The sequence below is a fragment of the Parus major genome, chromosome 1A, assembly GCF_001522545.3.
Source record: "Parus major isolate Abel chromosome 1A, Parus_major1.1, whole genome shotgun sequence".
Lineage (NCBI taxonomy): Eukaryota > Metazoa > Chordata > Aves > Passeriformes > Paridae > Parus > Parus major.
Genome location: NC_031773.1, coordinates 11501725 through 11523736, shown reverse-complemented (window position 1 = coordinate 11523736; position 22012 = coordinate 11501725). Strand labels below are relative to the sequence as shown.

Here is a 22012-nt window from a genome sequence, read left to right as displayed (position 1 = left end):
CTTCAAAGTAATCTACAGTTCATCAGGAAAACTTTAACTGATTGTAAATGTGTCCCTTTCTTATGCATGTGAAAGATTTAAAGTATTCTGTGAGCACTGAGGTCTTTTATCCCTTCAGTTGCTTATGGAATACTAATGAAAGTAATGTATGTGCATCATGTGGAAAATATGTTGGCAGACAGATAGATACCTGCAGTGCCTTAAATGCTTTGGCATTGTCTTTATTTAATCAGCACAGTTGATCCCTGCTTCCCCTAGGGGTTTGTACTTTCAGAATAAGATCAAAGGTTTATATGAAGACTTAAGCAAAAGTAAAAGTCACCTATTTTAGAGATGAATGAATAGATAAACAGAAGCTTAAAAATAAAACTTAGGCTCCCCAGTCTCTAATATAAAATGTCTTGTGGGAGTAATAATTATGGTAGTTATATATATTTAAAAAATCAGACATCTGACATGTTAAAAGAATAATTTCCTGGAATTAAGTACCTATCTGATTAAACTTTTGTGATTTGTTTTCATGATGCTTTCTAAAAGAATACCTGTTTTATGCTGTGTCTGTGTGCTTTGCGAAGTTAATAAACTGACTTGGCATTGAAAATGTTCTTTGAGGAATGCAAAAGACAAGCCCCAAGTCTTAAATTAAAGTAACAGTTAAAATATCCAGTACCATTTTTTGGGTATTCTGTCTGCCTTTTTGTGGCACTGATTCTTTGTGTTACCATTTACGTCTGCTTAATATGCTATAGAGCAAGTTGAGTGTTTCATTGAAGGCTGATACCAGTAAATGTTTAGTGAAATAGAGGAAAAAAGCCTAGAAATATCAACAGATAAATTTAAATTATGATGCAGATATGGTATCCTAATGATAAATAGGAAATACATAAGTGGAGTGGTTTCAGTAAAACTGCAGGGAAACAGGTGTTTCAAAGCAATTACATAAAATAAGATTGTGATCGGGGGAAAAAAAATAAAAATCTGTCAGCCATGTTTTCTGAATGCTGTTCATGTTTTTATGTTAGAAATTAATTTTGATGTGTTAGTATTTTATTTCTACTGTATGGCACTTTAAGAAAATTTCACAATATTTATCAATTGTTGTATTCTTTGCAGCTGATACTATACTAAGTGTTTAGTTGTCAGCTGCTGCTGAAATAGCAGAAATGGACTCTGCATTTGAAGCATCATCAGCATTTGGGTTCAGTTTGCTGACACACGTGTGTAATACCTTAGCTGAAATGTTTCAATGAACAATATATTTAATTTTCCCCATGACTGATCTTACAGGGGGCAGAGTGAGTTATGTGATTTCTAAGAAAACTCCAAGCTTCAATTCTATTCTCTGACAGTGTTGTTAGCATGGACTGGCTTGGCTACATCAGCCCAGTGCTTCTGAGTGTACAGCTGAAATCTGAATATTTGAGTTAGTGAAACAGTAGATAGGCCAAAACATGTCGTGGAGAGTTTTCCACTGGACAAGTTTCACCATTTGTTATTAAAAATTATTCCTGCACCTAAGATGTAAATAGTGCTGTCTATTCATTACTAGTCATCTTCCAGTTTTAATCAGATAGAATTTGTAAATGCCAGGAAGTTGTGCACTCATTAAAATAGCAACATTTTTTTTTTTTAAAGTTCACTGAACAGTGTACAAATATTTCCATTGAAAGTAAATACAGAAATTGAAGCATTTAGATTCAATTTAATGGCTTTGGCAACTTCTAATATAAAATAGGGTTTTTTTTATTTGGGGTTTTTACCTTCGGTATAATTTGATTACATCTGTAAATCCTGCAGCACTTAAGTGAATAAGAGAATAAGAGACTCTAACTACTGAGTTTGTAGTTTTCTAAAAAGTGTATCAGAATCATGACTTCATAGAAATAAGTTTTTCTCAGTTATTTTCTCACTTTTCTATATTTCATTATGGAATTAAGAGTGAACATTGTAGCTGAGATTTAAAATTTTTCAATTTCCTGTGACCTTTCACCAGTCAGTTCAGCTAAATGTGTATCAAAATTGTATTTGAAACAGTTACTTGCCTTAATTGTAATAAACTTTTCATTTGTTTTAGACAAAATACAAAACAGTACCAAATATCTTTTGTCCCCTGAGTTTCCTGCATGAGTGTTGTTGGTGTAAGTAAAGTGTTAGTAATGGTACACAAGACTGCTGTTTTTACTACAAAACTAAGTCACCGTTTAGGCAAATCCTAAGGTACGGTATAGTTCCAGTGTCTCTTGCACAGACTTGCAGGATTGTATTACATCAGACAGTAAATGTCATAAGTTTCAGGAGGAATGACTATTCTTCCAAAATGTAAATTAAGGAACCCTTCCCCCTCACTTTTGCAGTTAGTAGATAATAGTGTTAGTATCTGAAGCTGTGCATTCCAGGGAGTAGAATTCAGCCTGAACTACAAAGAGCCCTCATGACTGCTTGCCACAGCATGTTTTTGAAGTCTTTTGTGTAATAGAGACTGTTTTAAAAGCATATTTTGTTGATAAAAAAATACAGTAGATCATAAAACAAGAAAGGTGGGCTTGTTTCTAATGTGTGTGAGAACATTCAGTCTTATGAATGTTGATGCTAGACCAAGAAAATACTGATCAATTTAAAATTTGATTTAGTTCTCCTGTAAAAGGTATGGATAAGAACACAGATGAAGAGCAGCCTTCAACTGCCTGTAACCAGTACCCTAAAGAAGCAGTGAAGAAACGTCAGAATTCGGGTCGAGTTTCCGGGAGCAATGATTCTTCCAGGACCTTCAGGAAAAGCTTCAGACTGGACTACAGATTAGAAGAGGATGTAACTAAATCAAAGAGAGGCAAAGATGGGAGATTTGTCAACCCATGGCCAACATGGAAATCACCAACTTTACCAAACATTTTGAAATGGTCCTTCATGGAAAAAAATAACAGCAATGTGCCACGCTCAAAGCAGGTGAATATTTCCATGTTTTACTTTTGTAATTAAGACTGCTTTTACCTTTGCTCTGATCAATAAAATAGGACAGTTTCTAATTGATACTCATTAGGCATCTTCCAGAGAATTTTCTAAGTCTTACTTTTCTGATTTTATTGGCATTTATTCTTTTCAAAAGGTGGGTTAATAGTTTCTACTTCTTTAATTTTTGTCTCCTTGTTAGTTCCACATGCTTGAATTTATACAGCTCAGTTTATATTTATAAAACAAACAAAACAAGTTGGCCCCCTAGCTCAGTCATAATCCAGTTAGTCATTTCTTTCTAATAGGTGTTCCCTTATGAAACATACTATGAACTTAATTTCTGTTGCATGAAATATCTTATTTCATGACATACCTAATTTTTTTAATTTTGCCTTTTTTTCCAGATGGCAATTTAATACATATGTTGCATATCTTTCATGAAATGTAATAGTTTCTGTTAGCTACTTATGAAAATACTTACAAATCTATTTCTTCTGTTTCAGTACACCAGGAGAAAAAATTGCTTATGTTAAAACTAACCTGAGCAAGTATTTGTACTGAAACAAAGTACAGTGCCAGTTGACTGCACTGTTATTTGTTCTTGGTGAAATACTTTTGTCAGATACTGTATATAAATAAGGAGACAGGAGAAGCTTATTTTCCATGAAGGGTAATGGATACTGGAAAGCCATGTGTTATCTTTATGGTCACGGGAGGTATGAAGATGACTAAGTTTTGACAGAATCACTTCTCAGTGCATTTATGATGTGTTGTTGACTGTACTTCAGAAAAGCTGTGCTGAAGATTGCACAACCAAGCACAGTATTTGTTAACAAGCAGGTGTTAATAATGCTTTTAAGCATGCAAGAAGGAATGCACAAGCTATAAATCTCACAGCCAGTGTATAGTAAAGAACTTTCCATTTTGTCTAACCTGAATTACCTGAGAAGGGAGGAATTCTGTCAGTTTTATGGACAAGAGGGCCATGTTGGGCATTAACGCATGATGGTGAGAGGTTTGGGGATGTTTAAGAAACAAATAATCTTGGCTGTAATTTAATAATGATAATAAATAATTTGACTTAGAAGCACAGCAAACTTATGTTGGTCTTGGGATCCCTTCCTGCAATTTACTTTTCAAGATTTGGTGTCTTGTGGTGACAGCAGTTGAGTCAGTGTGTACAGCTTTCTAGGCTACATTTTTGTGAAATTCACACCTGAACGTTTTCAGTTGCCTTTGACCACTGCCCTACTTGGTATGTGTAGAACAGGCTTCATGTCTTTCCAGTGCCAGTCAGAAACCTGAGTAGTGACTAAAGTCCCTTGAAGGCAGTGCTGAGGTGTACTGTGGAGTGCAGAGCATACAGCACTCTGATGGAGTGCAGAACTGCAGCACTCCCCTTTAATTTACAGTTCATCCCTACAATAAAGGATGATCACTAAGAAATCTTCAAGGCACCATTTGGAAAGACATCTCTCTGACCCAGTTGGGATTAATTGTGGGCTAATTTTATTTTTTGCATAGGAAATCTTTGAATTAGGTGCTCGCAATTATTCAGGAGTTTGGTGAAGTAAACCAGAAACAAAAAAACCTAGCTAGGGATCAATGAAATGCACTTTGGGAGTCCTCAGCCATTTTGATGCTTGATTCAACCAGTTTTGTTCTGCTCCTAAATCAGCCTGTGAAGTGCATCTCTGCTTGTTTAAAATTCAGACTAAGGGTTTCATACTTTATTTATTGATGCTACATTTCATGTCCTTTGAGCAGACTCCTGCTTCAGTTTCAACACTGAGTGAGCCTAGCCATGCCCTGCTATGCTGGGCAGGTTCAGTTTATCTGTACCAAGTGCTTTGTGTATGTAAAAATGAGCCTATTAACCAGAATATGTGCTTGTGCTTCACTGTGGAAAAGCTCTATGTATTATAATCGTGCCTGATTATGAGCCTATGTCGTTATACAGAATGCATGGACTTCTAGTATTTTCATTATAGGCTTTATTAGTAGCTTTGTTCAGTACTTTTGGAGGATCTTTAATTATTAGCTGTTGGATCAGCAGTTTAAATTGTTCTCATTTCTGTAAAATCCTGTGGTATTCCAGTATGCACTAAGCACAAAAAATCCAAACCTAATCAGCTAGTCTTACCAAAGCCTGTCATGTGTTTTTTCTTGCTTTGCATTAGGAGGGAAAGAAGAACGGGTAGGGGGGAAGGGACACAGCAGGAGGAATTTTTGTATTACTTGAGTAATGAAGACAAGACAGTATTAAGCACATTTTATTTCTGTTGGTAGCTAATTTCACATAATTGTTGGATTTCAAAAATCTGTTATAATTCTTCTAGTTTCAATATGTTTCTGGGTAGTCTGGCAGAACAAAATGTATTATAGCGGGATACAAGTTCCATAAGATACATATTTCATTCATTATATTGCTTTATCCTGCTGTGTGAGTTTAAAGTATTTCATGTGAAGTATACTGCTAATAGAATTTGTGTTTGTTAGTATTGCTTACTGCTTTAAAAAGTGATTTTGGTGTACTTTTGTTAAGTACTAAACAAAAAGCCCAAACAAACTCAAACAACCCCAAGCACAAGCCACATACACTGAGAAGTAAGTGTTTTGATGTGATTTACCATCACAGCTCAGCAACATGCCTGGTTTCTGATCTCATCCTCTGAGGAATCATTGATTTGGATTAGAGGCACGCGTATCACAAACTTGGAGAGCGCAAGCTCTGTACCAGGTCCACAAGTTACACTGCCTTTGTGCTCTTGGTTTGTCTTGAACTTTTGCTCATGAAATTTCATTTAAATAGGACAGGATAGCAGTTGTTTGGACTGTGCTATTTTCTATCAATCTTCCTTTATGTGTGACTTTTACAAATGTCTTTTATAGTGATTAGTTCTACCTTTCAACCAACTGTTCTAAATACTTGATAACATCAATCCCAGTGACATCCTTGTAAAGCCTTTATTAGTAGTGCAGATGTGTTGTGGCTTTAGGCAGCCAAGTCCCAGTCAGCTGCTCACTTCCACCCCCCACTGCTTGCACCCCAGTGAAATTGAAAGGGGAAGAAATCAGATAACTTGTGAGTTGAGGTAAAGACAGTTCAATAGGTAAAGCAAAAAGTGCATGCACGAGCCAACTAAGAAATTTATTCTCTTTGCATGGGCAGGCAGGCATTCAGCCATCCCCAGAAGAGCAGGGCTGCATCCCATGTAACAATTACTAGGGAAGACAAGCACCATTTGCTCTGAATGTGCTCCACCTCCTCCTTACCCCTGATTTTACTGCTGGGTGCAGTGTCATATGGTATGGGATATCTCTCTGATGGGTTGGGGTCAGCTGTCCCAACTGTGTCGTTCCCAGCTTCTTGTGTGCCCCAATCAACTGGCTGAAATGCTATGTAAGCACTGCCCAGCAAGAGCTAAAACATCAGTCTGCCCTCAGGACTGTTTTCAGCACAAACCCAACACATAGCACTGTAGGTGCTACTGGGAAGAAAATTATCTGTACCCAAGGTAAAACATGGTAAACTGTGTCTGAGTCCCACTTAAGAACTAATTGTTCACCTCTGCCAATTGGCCAGTTTCTCATCCATTTAATATTGTTTATTAATATTGCATAATGCTAATAAAAGCTAATTTGTGCCAAATATCAGCAAAAATAAGTGAATTAATTTTGTTCTGAGAAAATTTCTATTTTAACTCTAAAACTAGCTGCTTACAAAGAATGTTTTTTCATAAAATATGTACTGACTTAAATCGCATTATGATAATTTATTAAGTTCCACATCTGAGTTTTATTTCTTTGATATAGTCTGATTTGTTGACTTAACCATATGTAATTTGTTGGTTTGTTGTAATTTCAGTTTTTGAGTATTATGTTAGTTTTGAGTATATTTATTTTTTTTTAATTGAAGCGTCACAGTATAACACTTCTGTGGTTCAAATTTCTGTGGCCAGTGTTGTTCCCATATATTTAGAATGAAATAGAGATAAGAAAATGATTCTTCTTTCTTGGAGAGGCAGCCATTCATCTCAGTCTAAGACTCCTACTTTTCTTGTATGAACTAAGGGGTTATATTGTATTAACATTATATTCTTTATACAAGGTTATCTATTTCTCATTCCTGCAGAAAGTAATGAAACTTCTTCAGTAAATGTGTCTTGTCCATTAGCTCTCAGAAAAAGAAATTTCATTAATATTTTATTATTTACAGCAGAATTGCAGGGGGATGGAGATGTGCGTGCTTTGTTTTTCCCAACATATGCCTTCCAAATCAATAAAATATTGTGGAGAAAGTTACTTCCCTGAAGCTGTCAGGACTGGTTTAGCAAGGCAGCTCCTGGAATTCTAAACTGTCACAGCATCAGCTGGACTTCTAAAGGAGCACAAGGTCAGCTCTGTATAAACTCACTGATAGAGCTATTCTGTGCTAGGCTTAGAGAATGAGAGCAGCAACCATGGCAGGCAGAACTTGACTTGGAACCAGAAGGGCTGGGACATTTGTGATCACAAGGGAGAGGAGTGCCAGGAAACTAGAAGCTGTTGTAGCACGTGAAGATTCTTCTGAGGCAAAGTCAGGAGTTCACATCAGAATTGTTTGGGAGGAGAGCCTTAGCCACATTGTGGCCAAGCTGGAGATGGTCAGGAATTCTGAGAAGACTCTTTAGTAGGCTGGCCTTTTTTAATAGGAAAGCTCTTATTTATTACACATAAAACTTCTGCATTAGCACTTCAACCAAACTGCAGTGAAGGGCATAACTGATTCAAAATGCGAAAATGAGTGGATGTTGGCAGTGAGTTTCAGTGGTAATGTACAGCCATGGCCTCCTTTGTGCCAGCTTGAGGATACACACAGAGTCAACTTAGAGCCAATCAAAATGAGGGCTCTGTATTTTTACCTCTGGATTAGTATTCATCCAGATCGGTTCTCTGACCTGTCATACTCAAGTAGGGACTGCAAAACTTGTCAAGCTGGAATAAGAGAGGAGGTGAAGGAACCTTTTCATAACCAAACATATCTAAGTAGCATGAAGTTTATCTTAAAAATTATTTTGTTTTTTTATGTACATTCATTAAATTATTGGCAGGATGGGAAGGTGGAATTGTAATAGCTAACATTAGCCAAGTGAGATTAATCTTTGTGTGCTGCTTCTAGATGTAATGAGGACAGAGAGAGAGCCTGATAAAAGCTAGAAGAGTTTTTGTGGAGTGTGGCTGGGGAACATGGCGTTTTCTTTCATCTGTGACTTATTTGTGCTAGGTCTTAAGAGGATGCATCATTTAGTTGCATAAGCTAAATTTGAGTATTTGTTAAGTAGCTCTGTGTGTGTGTGTATATACATTCTTTTCCAGGTGGAGGAATCCCTGCCTGGGATGTTGCTAGTGCCTTGCAGTGCTTTCATTGCAATGCCCCCAGACTCTATCAGGTCTCCTGGCCTGATGGGGTACTCTCTTTTCTTTCTTGACAGAGAAGTGTAAATGTTGGAAAAACCTAAAATGAAATTAGGAGGAAGTAGCTGGGAAAATGGATGTTGAAAAGGCATCTCATGTGTGCTGCAGTTCTCTGCATAAAAGCATAAAAAAAGTAAAAGTCTTGACTGTATTGATTTGTGCTTTGTATGCAGTTTTTGTTCCATGGCCAAGTACATTCTGAAATCTCTCATGCATATTATGTTCTTTATTGCTAGGAACTCGATAAAGAACTTCCAGTGTTACAACCTTACTTTGTTCAAACGCCAGAAGATGCTGGGAAAACAGGAGCTGGTATGCGAGTCACGTGGCTGGGACATGCCACAGTTATGGTGGAAATGGATGAACTTGTATTTCTTACTGACCCAATCTTCAGCCAGAGAGCTTCCCCTATTCAACTGTTGGGTCCCAAGCGCTTCCGAGGGCCTCCGTGCACAGTAGCGCAGCTCCCCAAGATAGATGCGGTGTTGATCAGCCACACCCACTACGATCATCTGGACTACAACAGCGTGGCAAGTCTGAACGAACGCTTTGGGAGTGAGCTGCGCTGGTTTGTGCCTCTGGGGCTCCTGCAGTGGATGCAGAGATGTGGTTGTGAGAATGTGATTGAACTGGATTGGTGGGAAGAGAACTGTGTCCCTGGTCATGATGCGGTAACTTTTGTCTTCACCCCTTCCCAGCATTGGTGCAAAAGGACTGTGACAGATGATAACAAGGTTCTCTGGGGCAGCTGGTCTGTCCTGGGGCCTTGGAATAGGTTTTTCTTTGCAGGAGATACTGGATATTGTTTTGCTTTTGAACAAATAGGTAAAAGGTTTGGACCTTTCGATCTTGCAGCCATCCCCATTGGAGCTTATGAGCCAAGGTAGGAAAATCAGAGTTTGAACAAAATATGTAAATGAAATTATATACTGATGACAAAAAATTACACCCAGAAGTTAAAATTGTGCACTTCGTTAAAAAGTATGTGTATGTGTGATGTTTTTGGAGAGTGTTTTTCTTCAGACTTAGGGACAGCAAGAATGAATCAGCAGTCTTTCTTCCCTTAAAAATGTTGAGTAAAAATCTGGAATTAGTCTGTGCTTTTTTTTCTGAAACAGCATCATTTAATCCAGCCCAGTCCAGTGTATATCTCTTGCTGCATTTTTCTCTTGCTTCAGTCTTTATCCTGGTTTTGCAACTTACCTGGAGACAAAGAGGACTTAGTTATAGAGTATGAAAGATCTGTTTTCTCAGGAGAGCAAACTTTTCTCATTTTGGAGAAAATGTTTAAATGATAGTACTCATATAATGCTGGAAGGAAGGCACTTATGGGCTGGGAAAAAGAGATGGGAATCCAAATAGCATGGTAAAGTTTTAGTATCTTTCAAGAATTTCCAAGTTCTCTCTTCTGTTTTGCATGTTCCCTTGGGCTATCTCTGAAGCACACTTTTTTGGTGTGTACTGCTAACACAAAAATTTTTCAAAGATGGATTTAAGGTTTTGGCTTTAATGCCTTAAGGCACTGGTAATATATCCTTAACCTATTGAAAACAAAGATAAGAAAAAATCCTTCAAAAAGAGAGTACAGTAAATGAGCTGTTGTTTGAAGGGTATGTTGGTATATGTTAGTTTCCTGATCTGTGTTCTGTATGTTGTCCAGTATCTGTATGTTGTGCACGCTTAGGATTTTTTTGATTAGGTGAGCATATATTTCTTTTTGTTCTTTGCAATGGAAGTAAAGGAGAAATCCTGCACTGAATTAGGTGACACAAAAAAGTGGTTCTTTGTTCTGGTAGGTGGTTTATGAAATACCAGCATGTGGATCCTGAAGAAGCAGTAAGAATCCATATTGATGTTCAAGCAAAGAAGTCTGTAGCAATTCACTGGGGGACCTTTGCTTTAGCAAATGAGGTAAATTGCAACACTAAACATGAGTTCAGATTTCCAAGGACTAGACAGTCATTAGTGAAGCTTTCCTTGTATAATTTAACTGACATATCTGTAAATGTAAACTTAAAATGTGAACTTTGTATGAGTGAAAAGTTCTCTATATACTGCTATTCAAAACAATGCTTAGCTTTTCATAACCAGTTAGATAAAATATTTCCATGATTAAGAAAGTACAGAGTTATTGAAGCAAACGTGGAGGATTTCTGATATCCAGGTGCTGAGGAACAAAACAGATGAGGACACATGCAGTATTATGCAGTGTTATGCATTACATTATGCAATAATAAAAACAAACTGAGTGGTGTATCATGTGGAGATAGTAAGAACTGCATGCCTGTACCTCAATACATTATTTCTTAATTATGTCTATCTAGTAAATATATAAACAGTATTTTAATAGTTAATTCAAAGTTAAAACCAGAAAGGATATGAAAAAAATTGAGTTATTCTGAGTGTTTGAGGGTTTTTTTAATGTTTTATTCCCCTCTATTGCCTCCCCCCCCCAAGTCCACGATCCCATTAGTCCAAGATCTAAACAACAAGGTTATTCAGATACCTTCACAGCAACTAAAAATGCAGTGAATAGGAAGTCACTACATTTGCTTTGATATTGTCTGGTAGCTGTTTTTCAACTTCGTTTTTGCACCACTTTATCGCCTAATTCATTCCTGATAGTGTCATCACCTGATCTGTCAAATGTTCTGTCCCGTCTAGGCTCCCTCCCTGCTCATCGTGCGCCTCCGTGGCACAGCATGGAGGGAACATAGGGCGCTTGGATAAAACATTTCCCGTCCCCAGAGTATCAAATAAATTGTGTTACTAGTGCCTGCGGCACAAATGTTACTGTGTATTTAGGAGCACAAAAATAGATTACTGCTGCTTGACGATGCCTTTGGGAAATGTAACAAATACACCGCGGTAATTTGAAGGGGTCGCACTGCCGGAGCCGAGTGTTCGGACAGGAGCGCTGACACAGCGTGGGTTTGCAGAGCGAGAGAAAGCGCCAGCTGCTGGCGGCCAGCGCTTCCTCCGAAGGGATCTATTGCTGCCTTGAAGGCGACCGAGTTCGGGCTGACGGGTTGAGCCTTGCTAGTTACTCTGCAGCTGTAAATCAGCGTTCTTATCTTTCAAAAACTTAAAATGAACCCAAACATTTTAATTTAGTAATAAATACCCTTCTCCTCCCCCCGTTTTTTAGAGAAGTGCTTTTCTTTTCCCCTAAAAAATGTTGCAGTGGTAACTTTCCCCTCATATTATTCTCATTTTTTTCAGTATTACTTGGATCCTCCAGTTAAATTGAATGAAGCTCTGGAAAGATACGGCTTGAAAAAGGATGACTTCTTTCTCTTACGTCATGGAGAATCACGGAATTTGAATACAAATGACCGTTTTGAAAATTGAAACAGTGTCAGTTCCTTGTAAGCCCTGTTTGATTTGAACTAGCAATTAATGTTACGTACTAACATAATGTATGTACACAGTAGATTTTTTTAGATTGAATCGGATTTCTAAATGCCAGGTTTGTCAGTTTCAGAACTAAATCTTGCATACCAATTTCATGACAAATTTTACTAGTTATATTGTTTATAAATTTAGAGAGGTGATCTAAAAGTGGTTTATATATAAGTGTTGTCTGGGAATAACATGCTCAGATGTACACCACTGAAAAAAAAAAAGTTATTTTTAAACTCTTCTTACCTGCAGCAGCAATAATACCTTCAGCACAGAACATATTCTTAGGATTAATGGCTGACTTAAATTATTAATTGTTAGACTGTCATCTCCTACTTGTTAGTCTTCAGGTTATGCCCTGTACTTAGATAGCGTCATTGTATGTTTTGTGGTGTGAAGTCTTCCAATACAGCTGTGTTGTTAAAGCACAAGCATGGTAAAATTGTTTCACTCTTCATATTCATGTATTAATGAACCACAAAAGTTGAATTTTACATCAAAAAAAATGTGCCTTTTAAAGAGAGATAATTTAATAATGCATCATGGATGTGTAAAACTAACTGCTGGCCAGAGTATCTGCACACTTCTATTGTTTTGTCTGTCTTTAAGTTAGGTTTGAAGGTGTCAATTGTAGCACACGAAGTGGAAAAATATCTTAATGTCACTTGTCCTTGCGTTAACTCAGCCTTTTTCTAAGTACCCTTCTTTTTTTTTTTTTTTTTTTTTTTTTTTTTCCAGTAGAAAGTCTTAAGCAAGGGCTGTGGTATTTTTTCTAATAGCTTCCCTATAATTTTCAAGCTGAATGAGAGATTACAGCATTGTTCAGTGTTATAAAACTTGGCCAAATGTATCTGTATCAAATCATCTTGCTAATTTACAGAATTAAAGCCTACTGTTGCCAATAAAAAGGATTGTTATTCTCCTTCATCATTTCATTGGCAAATCATGTTTTGTTTATGATTTCTTTGGTCGGTAGGATATGTGGGTTGGTTTGAGGGTTTTTTTTTCTGCTCTTGCTGTACATTTTATTTTCATATCCCATAAAGACAAATATATATAAAAAAAGATACATTATTTAAAGGCATTATCTTCTGGTGACTAACCAAAACCAGTTAATGAGATTTCATGGTAGGAACAACTGAGGTAATCTTTTAACTGTAGACAGTTATCAAAAGTGGTTTAAAACTACCCTGTGATTCAGTGTAGAGGGTCTTTCAGGTGAAGGCCCTTGTATTTTCACAACAGCTTCAATTACAACTTGGATGATACAATGTATATTACCTATGTGTAATTTTGTGGAGGATGCCAAGCTGCAAGGAGTTTTGAGTACTTTGAAGGACAAGTTTAATGAGGTTGATTTTGTTGTGGGTTGTTTTCTTTTCCTGTTTTAATCATCATCAATAGGTTATTCTGTAAAATGATATACTTTAGAAAGAGTGAAACTAAAACACAGAATACTTAGATATGCAGTCACAGAGCAGAGAAATACTGGTTTACATGGATCAGAAGCTCAATGTCAGTAATGACATGTTTTGTTTTCGATCTGTTAATTCACAACATTTGTACCTAGAATGGTGACCGTTATGTTTTGCTTGGTGCTGATAAGATTCCACCAAGGGTGTGGGGTAAGTGATAAAAAAATGAGACATCTTTGCATAAAAGTACATTGGAAAGTTTTGCATGATTTCAAAACATCTCAAGAGCTCCGTGAAGAAAGCATTTAGAAATAGTTCTTTCTAGACCAGAAAAAGAAAACTGAGACAATACTGTAGCAAGTTCTCATGTATTTTTAGAAAAGGTCACTTGTTTCTGTCAGCTGTCAAAGAAATAGATAAGAGATCAACTCTATCAAAAAGATGATATTTGAAAAATTTATTTTTAGGTTGGAGAACATGGAAAGTGACATCTAGATATCTCTGTTGATCTTAAGAAACCATGTATCAGCTATACCTAGAACAAATTGGTCCTAGTGTCTTGTCAGAAGAGTAGTTAAATTCTTAGTGTCTGGCCTAGTCTTTATTTTTTTTAGTCAAATTCAGTAGCAGAAAATATTAAATCTACAAAAAGTTGCAAAACATTAAGTGATTGTAATGTAACTTACTTATTACAAACTGTACAGTGTTTTAGGAGCAGTGGGAAGGCGAAAAGGAAGTTCACTGTCAATGCAGCAATTGTCAAGTTTCTGCTGGGAATCATGCCAACTTCTATTTCTGCCTTAACTGTATTCCTGGTGAGTTAAAACTACCTATGTGGATAAATTAGATACATGTAGCTGTATCTAATACCCCTGTATTGATCCAGGGCATGGGTGTGTCACAGTTTCAAGGTCATATTTTTCTTGCAGTTTTAGCTATTTGCAAAGTGACCTTCTGAAAATAAGTATCTGTTGCATTACAGAAGGAGAAGATAGTATTGTTTTCTGAAGAGCAGAGTGAGTTTACTAAACAAGAAAGATGAAGCACTTGGAAACAGTTTAGGTGATACAGTTGTCTTAAAAATGAAACAAAGTGGAAAACTTTCCTAGCCTTTACATCTGATACCTTTTTAAGTTTTTCTGTAGTGGAAGTTTTCAGTTGTTTGGTTTTCAAAGTATTTTCCAGTATGTTTTCTGTTCATCAGTGAAACTGTTCAGGTTCTTTTACAGTGATGTTTGTATGGATTCCACTTCATTTTGAATTAGTGCTGGATTGATGACTAAAACTTTACAGGGGCTAATTCTGCAGAAGCACTCATTCCAATGATGCTCCAGTTGCAGGAAAAAAAAAAAAAGAGGAGTAAAGATCTCCAAGGAGAAGAAACTCAAGGGCTGCTACAGAATTAGAAGCTTTTTTAAAAATGTGTATGATACTCCTCTTGTAGAATTTTTTTTTATAATAATGAGAATGCTGAATTGTAGCTGCAGATAATCCTTGTCTCCTAATAAAATATTTTAAAAAATATATCTGCTTTCCCTAAAGTGACAATTTTAAAGCAATATAAAATGCTATCAATTTTTGTTCAAGTGTACAAACTTTTCACAGTTGTGATTAACTACACTGTAGTTTAGCTAAATGGAATAGATATACTAAGCATACAAGAATGAAGTTTTAGAATAAATTCCTTGCAGGAAAGATGAAAAAACCTAGGTTTGGTGACTTAAGTATGCAGCTTTCATTGAAGACACAAACTCTGTAGGAAGCCAATGATAGTTTGGTATTGTTCTTTATTTAATCTTATTTTGTAAGATTTGGCTGTACCTTTTCATAGACTAATAAAATATAAATGCCTAATCTCTAATTGCTAAATCTTTAATGCATGCTTCTGAAGAGGTATTTCTTCAACAACTGTAATTGATATTTGATATTGCCAAGGATATATACATTCACTTCACTCATCCATTCAAAATGTTCATTTTACATATGAATGTTTTCATGTTTTAAACTGTTTGTCCCCATTGCATAAATGTGCAGTGGTTTATCGGTAATAATTAAGCTGTTGCTTTTCTCCTGCTTGTAAAAAAAATCTATATTAAATACACTGCATTCTCTTTTGTAGTAACTCATTTGTGCCTATTAAAATGATAGTATTTAGGTTTGTTTTTTTTCCTCCGTTGCATTGTTTACTTTTTGCATGCTTTTTTTCGCATAGCATTGCCAAGATTAGGTATTTTCATCAGGTCATTCTGTTTTAAGAAAACAACACTATTGCATTAATATTCTCACAACTTGTTCTTTCACTTCTGTATCAGGGTGATGAAGCAAAGATGCCAGTCTCTGAGCGAATGGGGCAGAGTCCCTGCAGAGTGTGAAGAAAATTGAGTCTTCACTGTATTCCTCAATGGTGTTGCCTTCTTCATCATTCATGTTCTTTTTCAAGTTTGCTGCAAATGCCAGGGCTCGAACTAGAATGTCTCTGTTTATATAGTTGTCAAAAAGTAACAACATTGATGGCACCTAGGATATTGAAGAAATATTCCACACTTAATCACCAGCAGTAAGTATGTGTAACTAAATCAAATCTCAAAAAATGGAAAAAATTGTGTACCTAAACCAGAAATTGTATGAAATCCCAGGACTTTGTATGCTGTGAACTCCTGTCAGAAATTTGTACAGTGTGCAAATGTTCTCTCTAGAAAAGACTGGCCTGTGAATCAATGGACTAATAACTGCTTTGTATTTTCGATCTCCAAAATATGGCTGTCTGGAAAACTCCCATTTGGAAGAAAAGGTCTGCTTCTCAGCCACATTGATTTTTGTCCTGAATGTTTTTGTAGCATATCTGATAAATGAAAAAATAATACACTTAACAGAGAACTGAATATTTAGCTACCCGAAATTTGTTTGAATAATGAAAAGACAGCATTATCTAGACTAGCTCTGCTCATGGCAGATAGCTCACAAATACAACCCATTGCATGTTTTAAGAAAGTTACTTTGGGGAGAGAGACGAGGATGCAGTACCATTCCAGCCCCAACTGTTTTGGTGTGAGGAAATGAAACTGAAAGAAACCTATGTGCCAAGGCCACCACAGCAAATGTCACACAAATTTCTCCATGAAGAAATAAGTAAATGCACAGGGAAAGTTCACTTAGAGGCAACAGTTTTATGTCTGCATTTGAATAAAGGGGTGGGGATTCCAGTGGAATTGGGCTGGGTTTGGTCCAGTAAATTGGCTATAGAAACAGAAGTTGAGAAGGATCACTTACAGTATTGGTTCTATTTAATGGTTTTCAATCTATATAATGACTGTGTGTCTGGAATTGGAAGGTTAGAACAGGCTTCTGCAAGTTATCATTGATTATTTGGAATGGTACACAAGAAGTACAACCAACTATCTCCAAGTGCACAGGCCCCGCGCCTCTCTTTGTAAACATGGTATCTGTACTACACTACTCTCTGGAATAAAGCCAGCCCGTGAAAGAATGTGCAGTTAGATACCAGTTTTAACCAAGCAATGTCTAGAATTTGTTCTGGAATTGCATATGGATTTCTAATACACTATAATTCTTCTAGTGCATGCAATATCTAAATTGGTACACATGTATATATGCTAAAAATAAAACGAAGCAGCAAGAACCTTACTTGAGCTCTGAGAAGATGTCTTGTCATGGCTGGGTTTGCAGATAAGTTCACAAGTACTTTCAACACATGAATCTGAAGTGAGGAATTCACAAGTTCATTAAAAGATCCAAAACAGTAAGTACAGCTGTAATGGACATCAATAATGTCAAAGTTGATTTGCGGAGGAAGAGGTAGAATGGGTTAGTTAATGTCTTGAGTATTTTGGTATAGAGAAAACTAAGGTATGGACATGTTAGAAGCAAATTCAGATTGACTTAAAATAAGGCAAGACCCATAAACAAATCTCAGGCAAAATGCAGAGTATTTTTAAAATACAAAGAAGACGGTTAAGGACTACATTTAAAATTATCTGAAGCATATTCAAATACATCTTTGTGCTTTCTTGAGCCTTGTGATGCTAGTCTTTAAACACTAGGAAAAGGCCATATTACTTCATATACTTAAGTACAATAGGTGTTGTTATGTCTAGTGGAAATGTGTGTTTTGGAAAACTGGTTTTGATCTGATAGAGCAACCACATACACTGATGGTACCACAGCATCTTAAATGAAAGCAGTAGTTTGATCCCTGACTGAAGCTTGTTTCAGTATTACAATAATTCACAAATAAGCATGATTTCCAGTTGCAGTCACTAAAGTTGCCAGAGGTGTCATAAAGTGTATAAGGGAACAAAAGTCCATAACAGAATCACTGCTTGGCTAGTTTTCCAACAGAGATTCATGCATCAGTGAAGCCTTCCCATGCAGGCTCTCCTTGCTGTGATGCAGCAGGAATGTCTTGAGCAGAAGAGAATTCTGGAGTTGCTATGGCAAAGGCACAGGGCAATCACAGTGCACCCTGCACTGCTTTGCTAGGGCTACAGTCTGATGGTTCCACTACCAAGATTCTGTTCCCTCCCCCCTTTTTGAATTTATATTGTGAAGCTAATACAGATCTATATTTTAGTGCATAAAATCTGTATCATTAATGAATATTTGCTTTTTCTTAGCAAAATCTAAACCATTTTACCAAAATGGTAAGAAATAGGGCAAGTAAAGCAGCTTCATAAATGGCTTCATAAATAGCACTACCCAGTACCTGTGTCCTTTCAGTTCCTTCTGAAAGCAAATGAAGAAAGCATGGAATTGAATTTATCATCTTTTGGTGGTAGTCACTGGTAACAGACATATTTGTCAACAGCCTGAGTCCAGCTAGCTGCACATCAGAGTTCAGGGGAGCTGACTCAACAGTCCTACAAACTTGTGCAATAAATACCTGGGGAAAGGGGAGAGGAAATAGAGAACAGTTTTTGATAAAAGCATATTTTCTGTCACAAATAGTATCAATGGCCTAGCTACAGTTACATAAATACTTGCTAAACATTGCTGGCTGAATGGTGAAGGTTCTTGGAAACGAGTACTTTTTTTTTTTGACTATTTCAAACATTCTAGTGGCAGGACAGAAGCAGACCACACAGCATTATGCTCTCTAGTCTTCCTGAAACATAACTTGCTCTGAAACTTAAATTGCTTTGGCTCCATCTCAGAAGTGACTCTCAGAAACTCAAAAGTTGTTTTAAAAATCACTTATAAGTAACTAACATCTTAAATATTGAGAACAAGCTAAGGACAAGCTTTGAAATTAAATCCTTTCTCCCAACAATGTGGCCCATTTACTGGAGTACACTGTAGGAACAGCAATGACAACTGACATTAAACTACTATCTTTACCAATTTTTCTTCTGGATGGCAGTATACAATGAATCTTGGCGTCCTAACAGAAAAAAAAAAAAAATTTCCCTTACCAAAGGAGTTATTTTCTACTTATACATGTAGACAAATATTGGCAAGCACTACTTAATAAAAACTGCCTATTGCTAAAGATGCTGCAAACTACCACATATAGTCACACTACTTTTTTATCAAGCTACTGAAACAAACTACTAAAAGTCTTCAAATCTGCCTCAGCTGACCACTTGGACTTGATCTAATAATTAATCAGATTTCTTTTTTCTCAATGTTTAGTCTTGTCATATCCATAGCATGTACTATATTTACCAGTGGAACTTGTTACAATTTATGCACACTTCTCTTTCAAGATGGAGTTATCACCTTAAAAATTGGTCTCATACAAACCCGGGGGCTCAATTACTCTCCTCCCTCAACTAAGGAGTCAATCTGCAATCCATTCTGTTAAACAGTCACTGGTGATGTTCTAGGCAGGTTTGCAAATCATCTTACCTCACATAATTTTGCTACAATGTTAGCAGCACAATCACTGTTTAACAGTATATTGTGAAAGCTGAACACAAACTGCATAAGTTCCTGTGTTTTATTTTAAAAGTAAATGCCAGTGAAGCAATGCATTTTAAAGTTATCCTTTCAGTCATCCAGATCTGCTGACTTGTATGTCTATTATCAAAGCATTTTGGCATCCTGGCTTGTATTTGGAATATGCTGAAGGAACTGTACTATCTCTTTGCCTCAGTTACTTCAGTTTTTCCCATTAAGAATCTTACCTGTATCTCTTCCTGATTTTTAATATTCATACTCAAATTGTTAAGTGCATTTAGCACTTTTTCTTTAACTTTGGGAGTGCAGTTGGAAAGCATCCCTCCAATAACAGAAAGACCATCCAAATTTCGGATTATATCCTGAAATACAGAAGATATTTAATAGAATTTTTAAAATTCAATTTAAATGCTGAAGCATTCCCTCAAAGTTTCCATACTGACAAAAATGAAGTTTGTGAATGAAAAATTCTAGGGCTGACTGCTCTGTGTAAAGAGAGTATTAGCATAGATACTGCTTTATTGCTTGTTCTGAAACTAAGAAGGGTCTTGTTTAGGAACAAGAAGTATTACTGTTAGCACATCAGCAAAGGATGCTTAAAGCATTTTAGATTATAAAGAATAAAAGAAAATTAATGAATAATTAATTTATAGAACAACTTAGCCAGATCACAGTCCCTAAAATACTGCCTGAATAGGCCAAAATTTCAAGGTGCAGCTTCATATTTTTATAGTAAATGTACTGAAACTTTTTCCATTACACATGTTTTTATTACTGTTTTAATCGTTCTCACTTGACTGTCACTGTCGGGCTTTGGGTTCCAGTTGCATTCTGTTCTATGAGATATATATTAAGAAAGATTATATACTTTGAGAAGCCAGAATAGATGGCTGTCATAAGTAGAAAAAAAGGTGGGACCTTGGAGGTTAAACTGTTAAAAAGGCATGAAAATCAGCATCCAGCTCCAAGTTTTTGCACATTCTATGTCCAAATGATTTGGAGATACTTCTACAGTTGTAAAATTGCTAATGTGCAAACAGCACACAACCTTGTGAGGGATAAAAAATATAGTTTATCTCATAAAATTTTAGATCTGAACCAGAAAGGATTTAACCTAGTATTCAGCCCATTCATTAACATTACATAATTGTAAGCAACAAATGATATATTTACAGTACTTTGGAAGTACAGGACTCTGTACAGACTTTAAGTGGTCCAAACATTATTACTCAATAAATTCTGTGAAACTGGTGAATTATATTATTTGGGCCAGCAGAAATTAAGGCAAGACATTAAATGGATTTTTATCCTAGCTTCAGTCCTGTGTCACTCTAGCAAAACATCAGCTCTCCTCTGCCAGACTGGCTGGCATTGGATATTGTTGTTTTCTACAGAACAATACTCACTTGATTTACAGAGAAGGCAGCACTGTTGCTGAGAGTGATTAAAGCTTGCTCTTGAATTAATGGATCATCTGTGGCCTGGAGCAAATGAATAAGTTTCTGTAGAACATCCACATCCATGGTATGGGTTGACACTGCAGGACTGCTAGCTGTTAATGTTTAGAAATTAAATTCATGATACCAAGTTTGAGACGTTTCACTTAGGTTGCTACTTAGTGTTTTTTACAAAGCTGAAATTTGACTCTAAGTTGTTGGACACATTGTTCTAAGGTTGTGCCCAACCATCATGTCATGGTAAAAAGACTGCGTTTTATGACGCTAAGATTTCCATCTTTTTCCTGAGTCCTCCAGTTACCTCTTTTGATGGTGCAGAATAAAAGGAACACACAATTGGAGGCTGAGGTGTGTTACTTCCTGGTTAACCAATAGCAAATTTCCTTGGCAAAATTGTAGGAATATTCACAAATTTGGGGAATATTCACAAAATACAGGTTAGGGGGTTTTTTGTGTCCCTGAAATGAAATGTGGAAATGTGTCTTGGCAGTGTAGGAAACAAAACTTCCAGTTTACAGACTACTACTTCCCGAAATTATAATAATCACACTTCGCTAGTATGCTGAGGTCCTTTGACAAAGTAACAGCCACAATGTTAGGCACACTGCTGATCATGGCATTACTCAAAACGGAGGAAGGCTGCTTCTGAGTAAGGATGATGTAATGGAGTACCTGGCCTTTATAAAAGGGCAACAAATGTCATCAAAGGCTATTTTCAGCCAGGTTGGAAGCAGAACTATTTATTCAGCTGAGGAGCTGTGAGACCCGATCTGTGACTGTTGGACTAGTCAGAGCTTACTTGAGATGACTCCTGAGAAGTTACCAGTGCTTTAAATTCCACAGCTTTACTTCCAACATCTGACCAGGTAAACACCACAGTATTCTTTTGGGGTAAAAAAACCCAAACCAAAAACAACGAAAAAAAAACAAAAACCCCAAAGAGATCAAAGTTAATTATGATGATCCAAGAGCTCACTTCAAAAACAAAATCGTTTGTCATCCTCGTCTAAACATTTCAGTTTAGCTTTGTATTATAGGGGAAACACAAATAACTGCAATAACATAAGTAAACACACTGACCGGACGTACGCTTTGGAGGATTTCTAAAGGAAAAAAAAAAAAAGAAAAAAGAAATTGGGTTTTCTAAAAATCACGCTTCAGAGCGCTCCAAATGGCTTCATGGCCTGGAGGGCCGGTACGCAGGACTGTGGCACCGCCTCGCAGGGCGCAGAGCCGCCTCCGGGCCCCGAACCGCGCTGCAGGGCCGCGGGCTGGGAACGCCGCGGGCTCGGAACCCCCCGGGCACCGCGGAGCCTCCCCCGGCCCCGCCGCACACCGGAGGGGCGAGGTCCGGCCCGCCCTGCCCCTCACCTGCCGGCGGGCCCCGCGCGGCCGCTGCTCGCCGGCCCCGCCGCC

The 22012-nt window shown here is 37.0% G+C and overlaps 2 protein-coding genes across 20 annotated transcripts in view; one reads left to right on the top strand and one right to left on the bottom strand.

Annotated features, from left to right (window-relative positions):
• The window catches only part of NAPEPLD (N-acyl phosphatidylethanolamine phospholipase D), a 25563-nt gene extending 8690 nt beyond the window's left edge, over positions 1-16873 (top strand). For 2 of the 18 annotated variants that reach the window (XM_033514213.1, XM_033514220.1), the window contains exons 2-6: positions 2631-2943; positions 8643-9289; positions 10203-10317; positions 11629-11774; positions 12547-14599. In XM_033514213.1, coding sequence (XP_033370104.1) covers positions 2631-2943; positions 8643-9289; positions 10203-10317; positions 11629-11757 — 1204 coding nt within the window. In that variant the 3' untranslated portion in view covers positions 11758-11774; positions 12547-14599. Of the gene's footprint in view, positions 1-2630; positions 2944-8642; positions 9290-10202; positions 10318-11628; positions 14748-15535 lie in introns of those variants that run through there. The other 16 variants (XR_004497390.1, XR_004497387.1, XR_004497385.1 and 13 more) reach the window with 16 other exon arrangements.
• Positions 14994-22012, bottom strand: ARMC10 (armadillo repeat containing 10). 2 transcript variants are annotated; one of them, XM_015628310.2, is made up of 6 exons: positions 21968-22012; positions 20546-20691; positions 19367-19501; positions 17947-18123; positions 16870-16941; positions 14994-15740 (listed from the first exon to the last, which is right to left on the bottom strand). In XM_015628310.2, exons 2-6 carry the CDS (start codon positions 20660-20662, stop codon positions 15489-15491), a joined length of 753 nt encoding a protein of 250 aa, XP_015483796.1. In that variant the 5' UTR covers positions 20663-20691; positions 21968-22012; the 3' UTR covers positions 14994-15488. The 2 variants fall into 2 exon arrangements, with proteins under 2 accessions (XP_015483796.1, XP_015483797.1); XM_015628311.3 differs by lacking the exon at positions 21968-22012 and adding an exon at positions 21677-21886.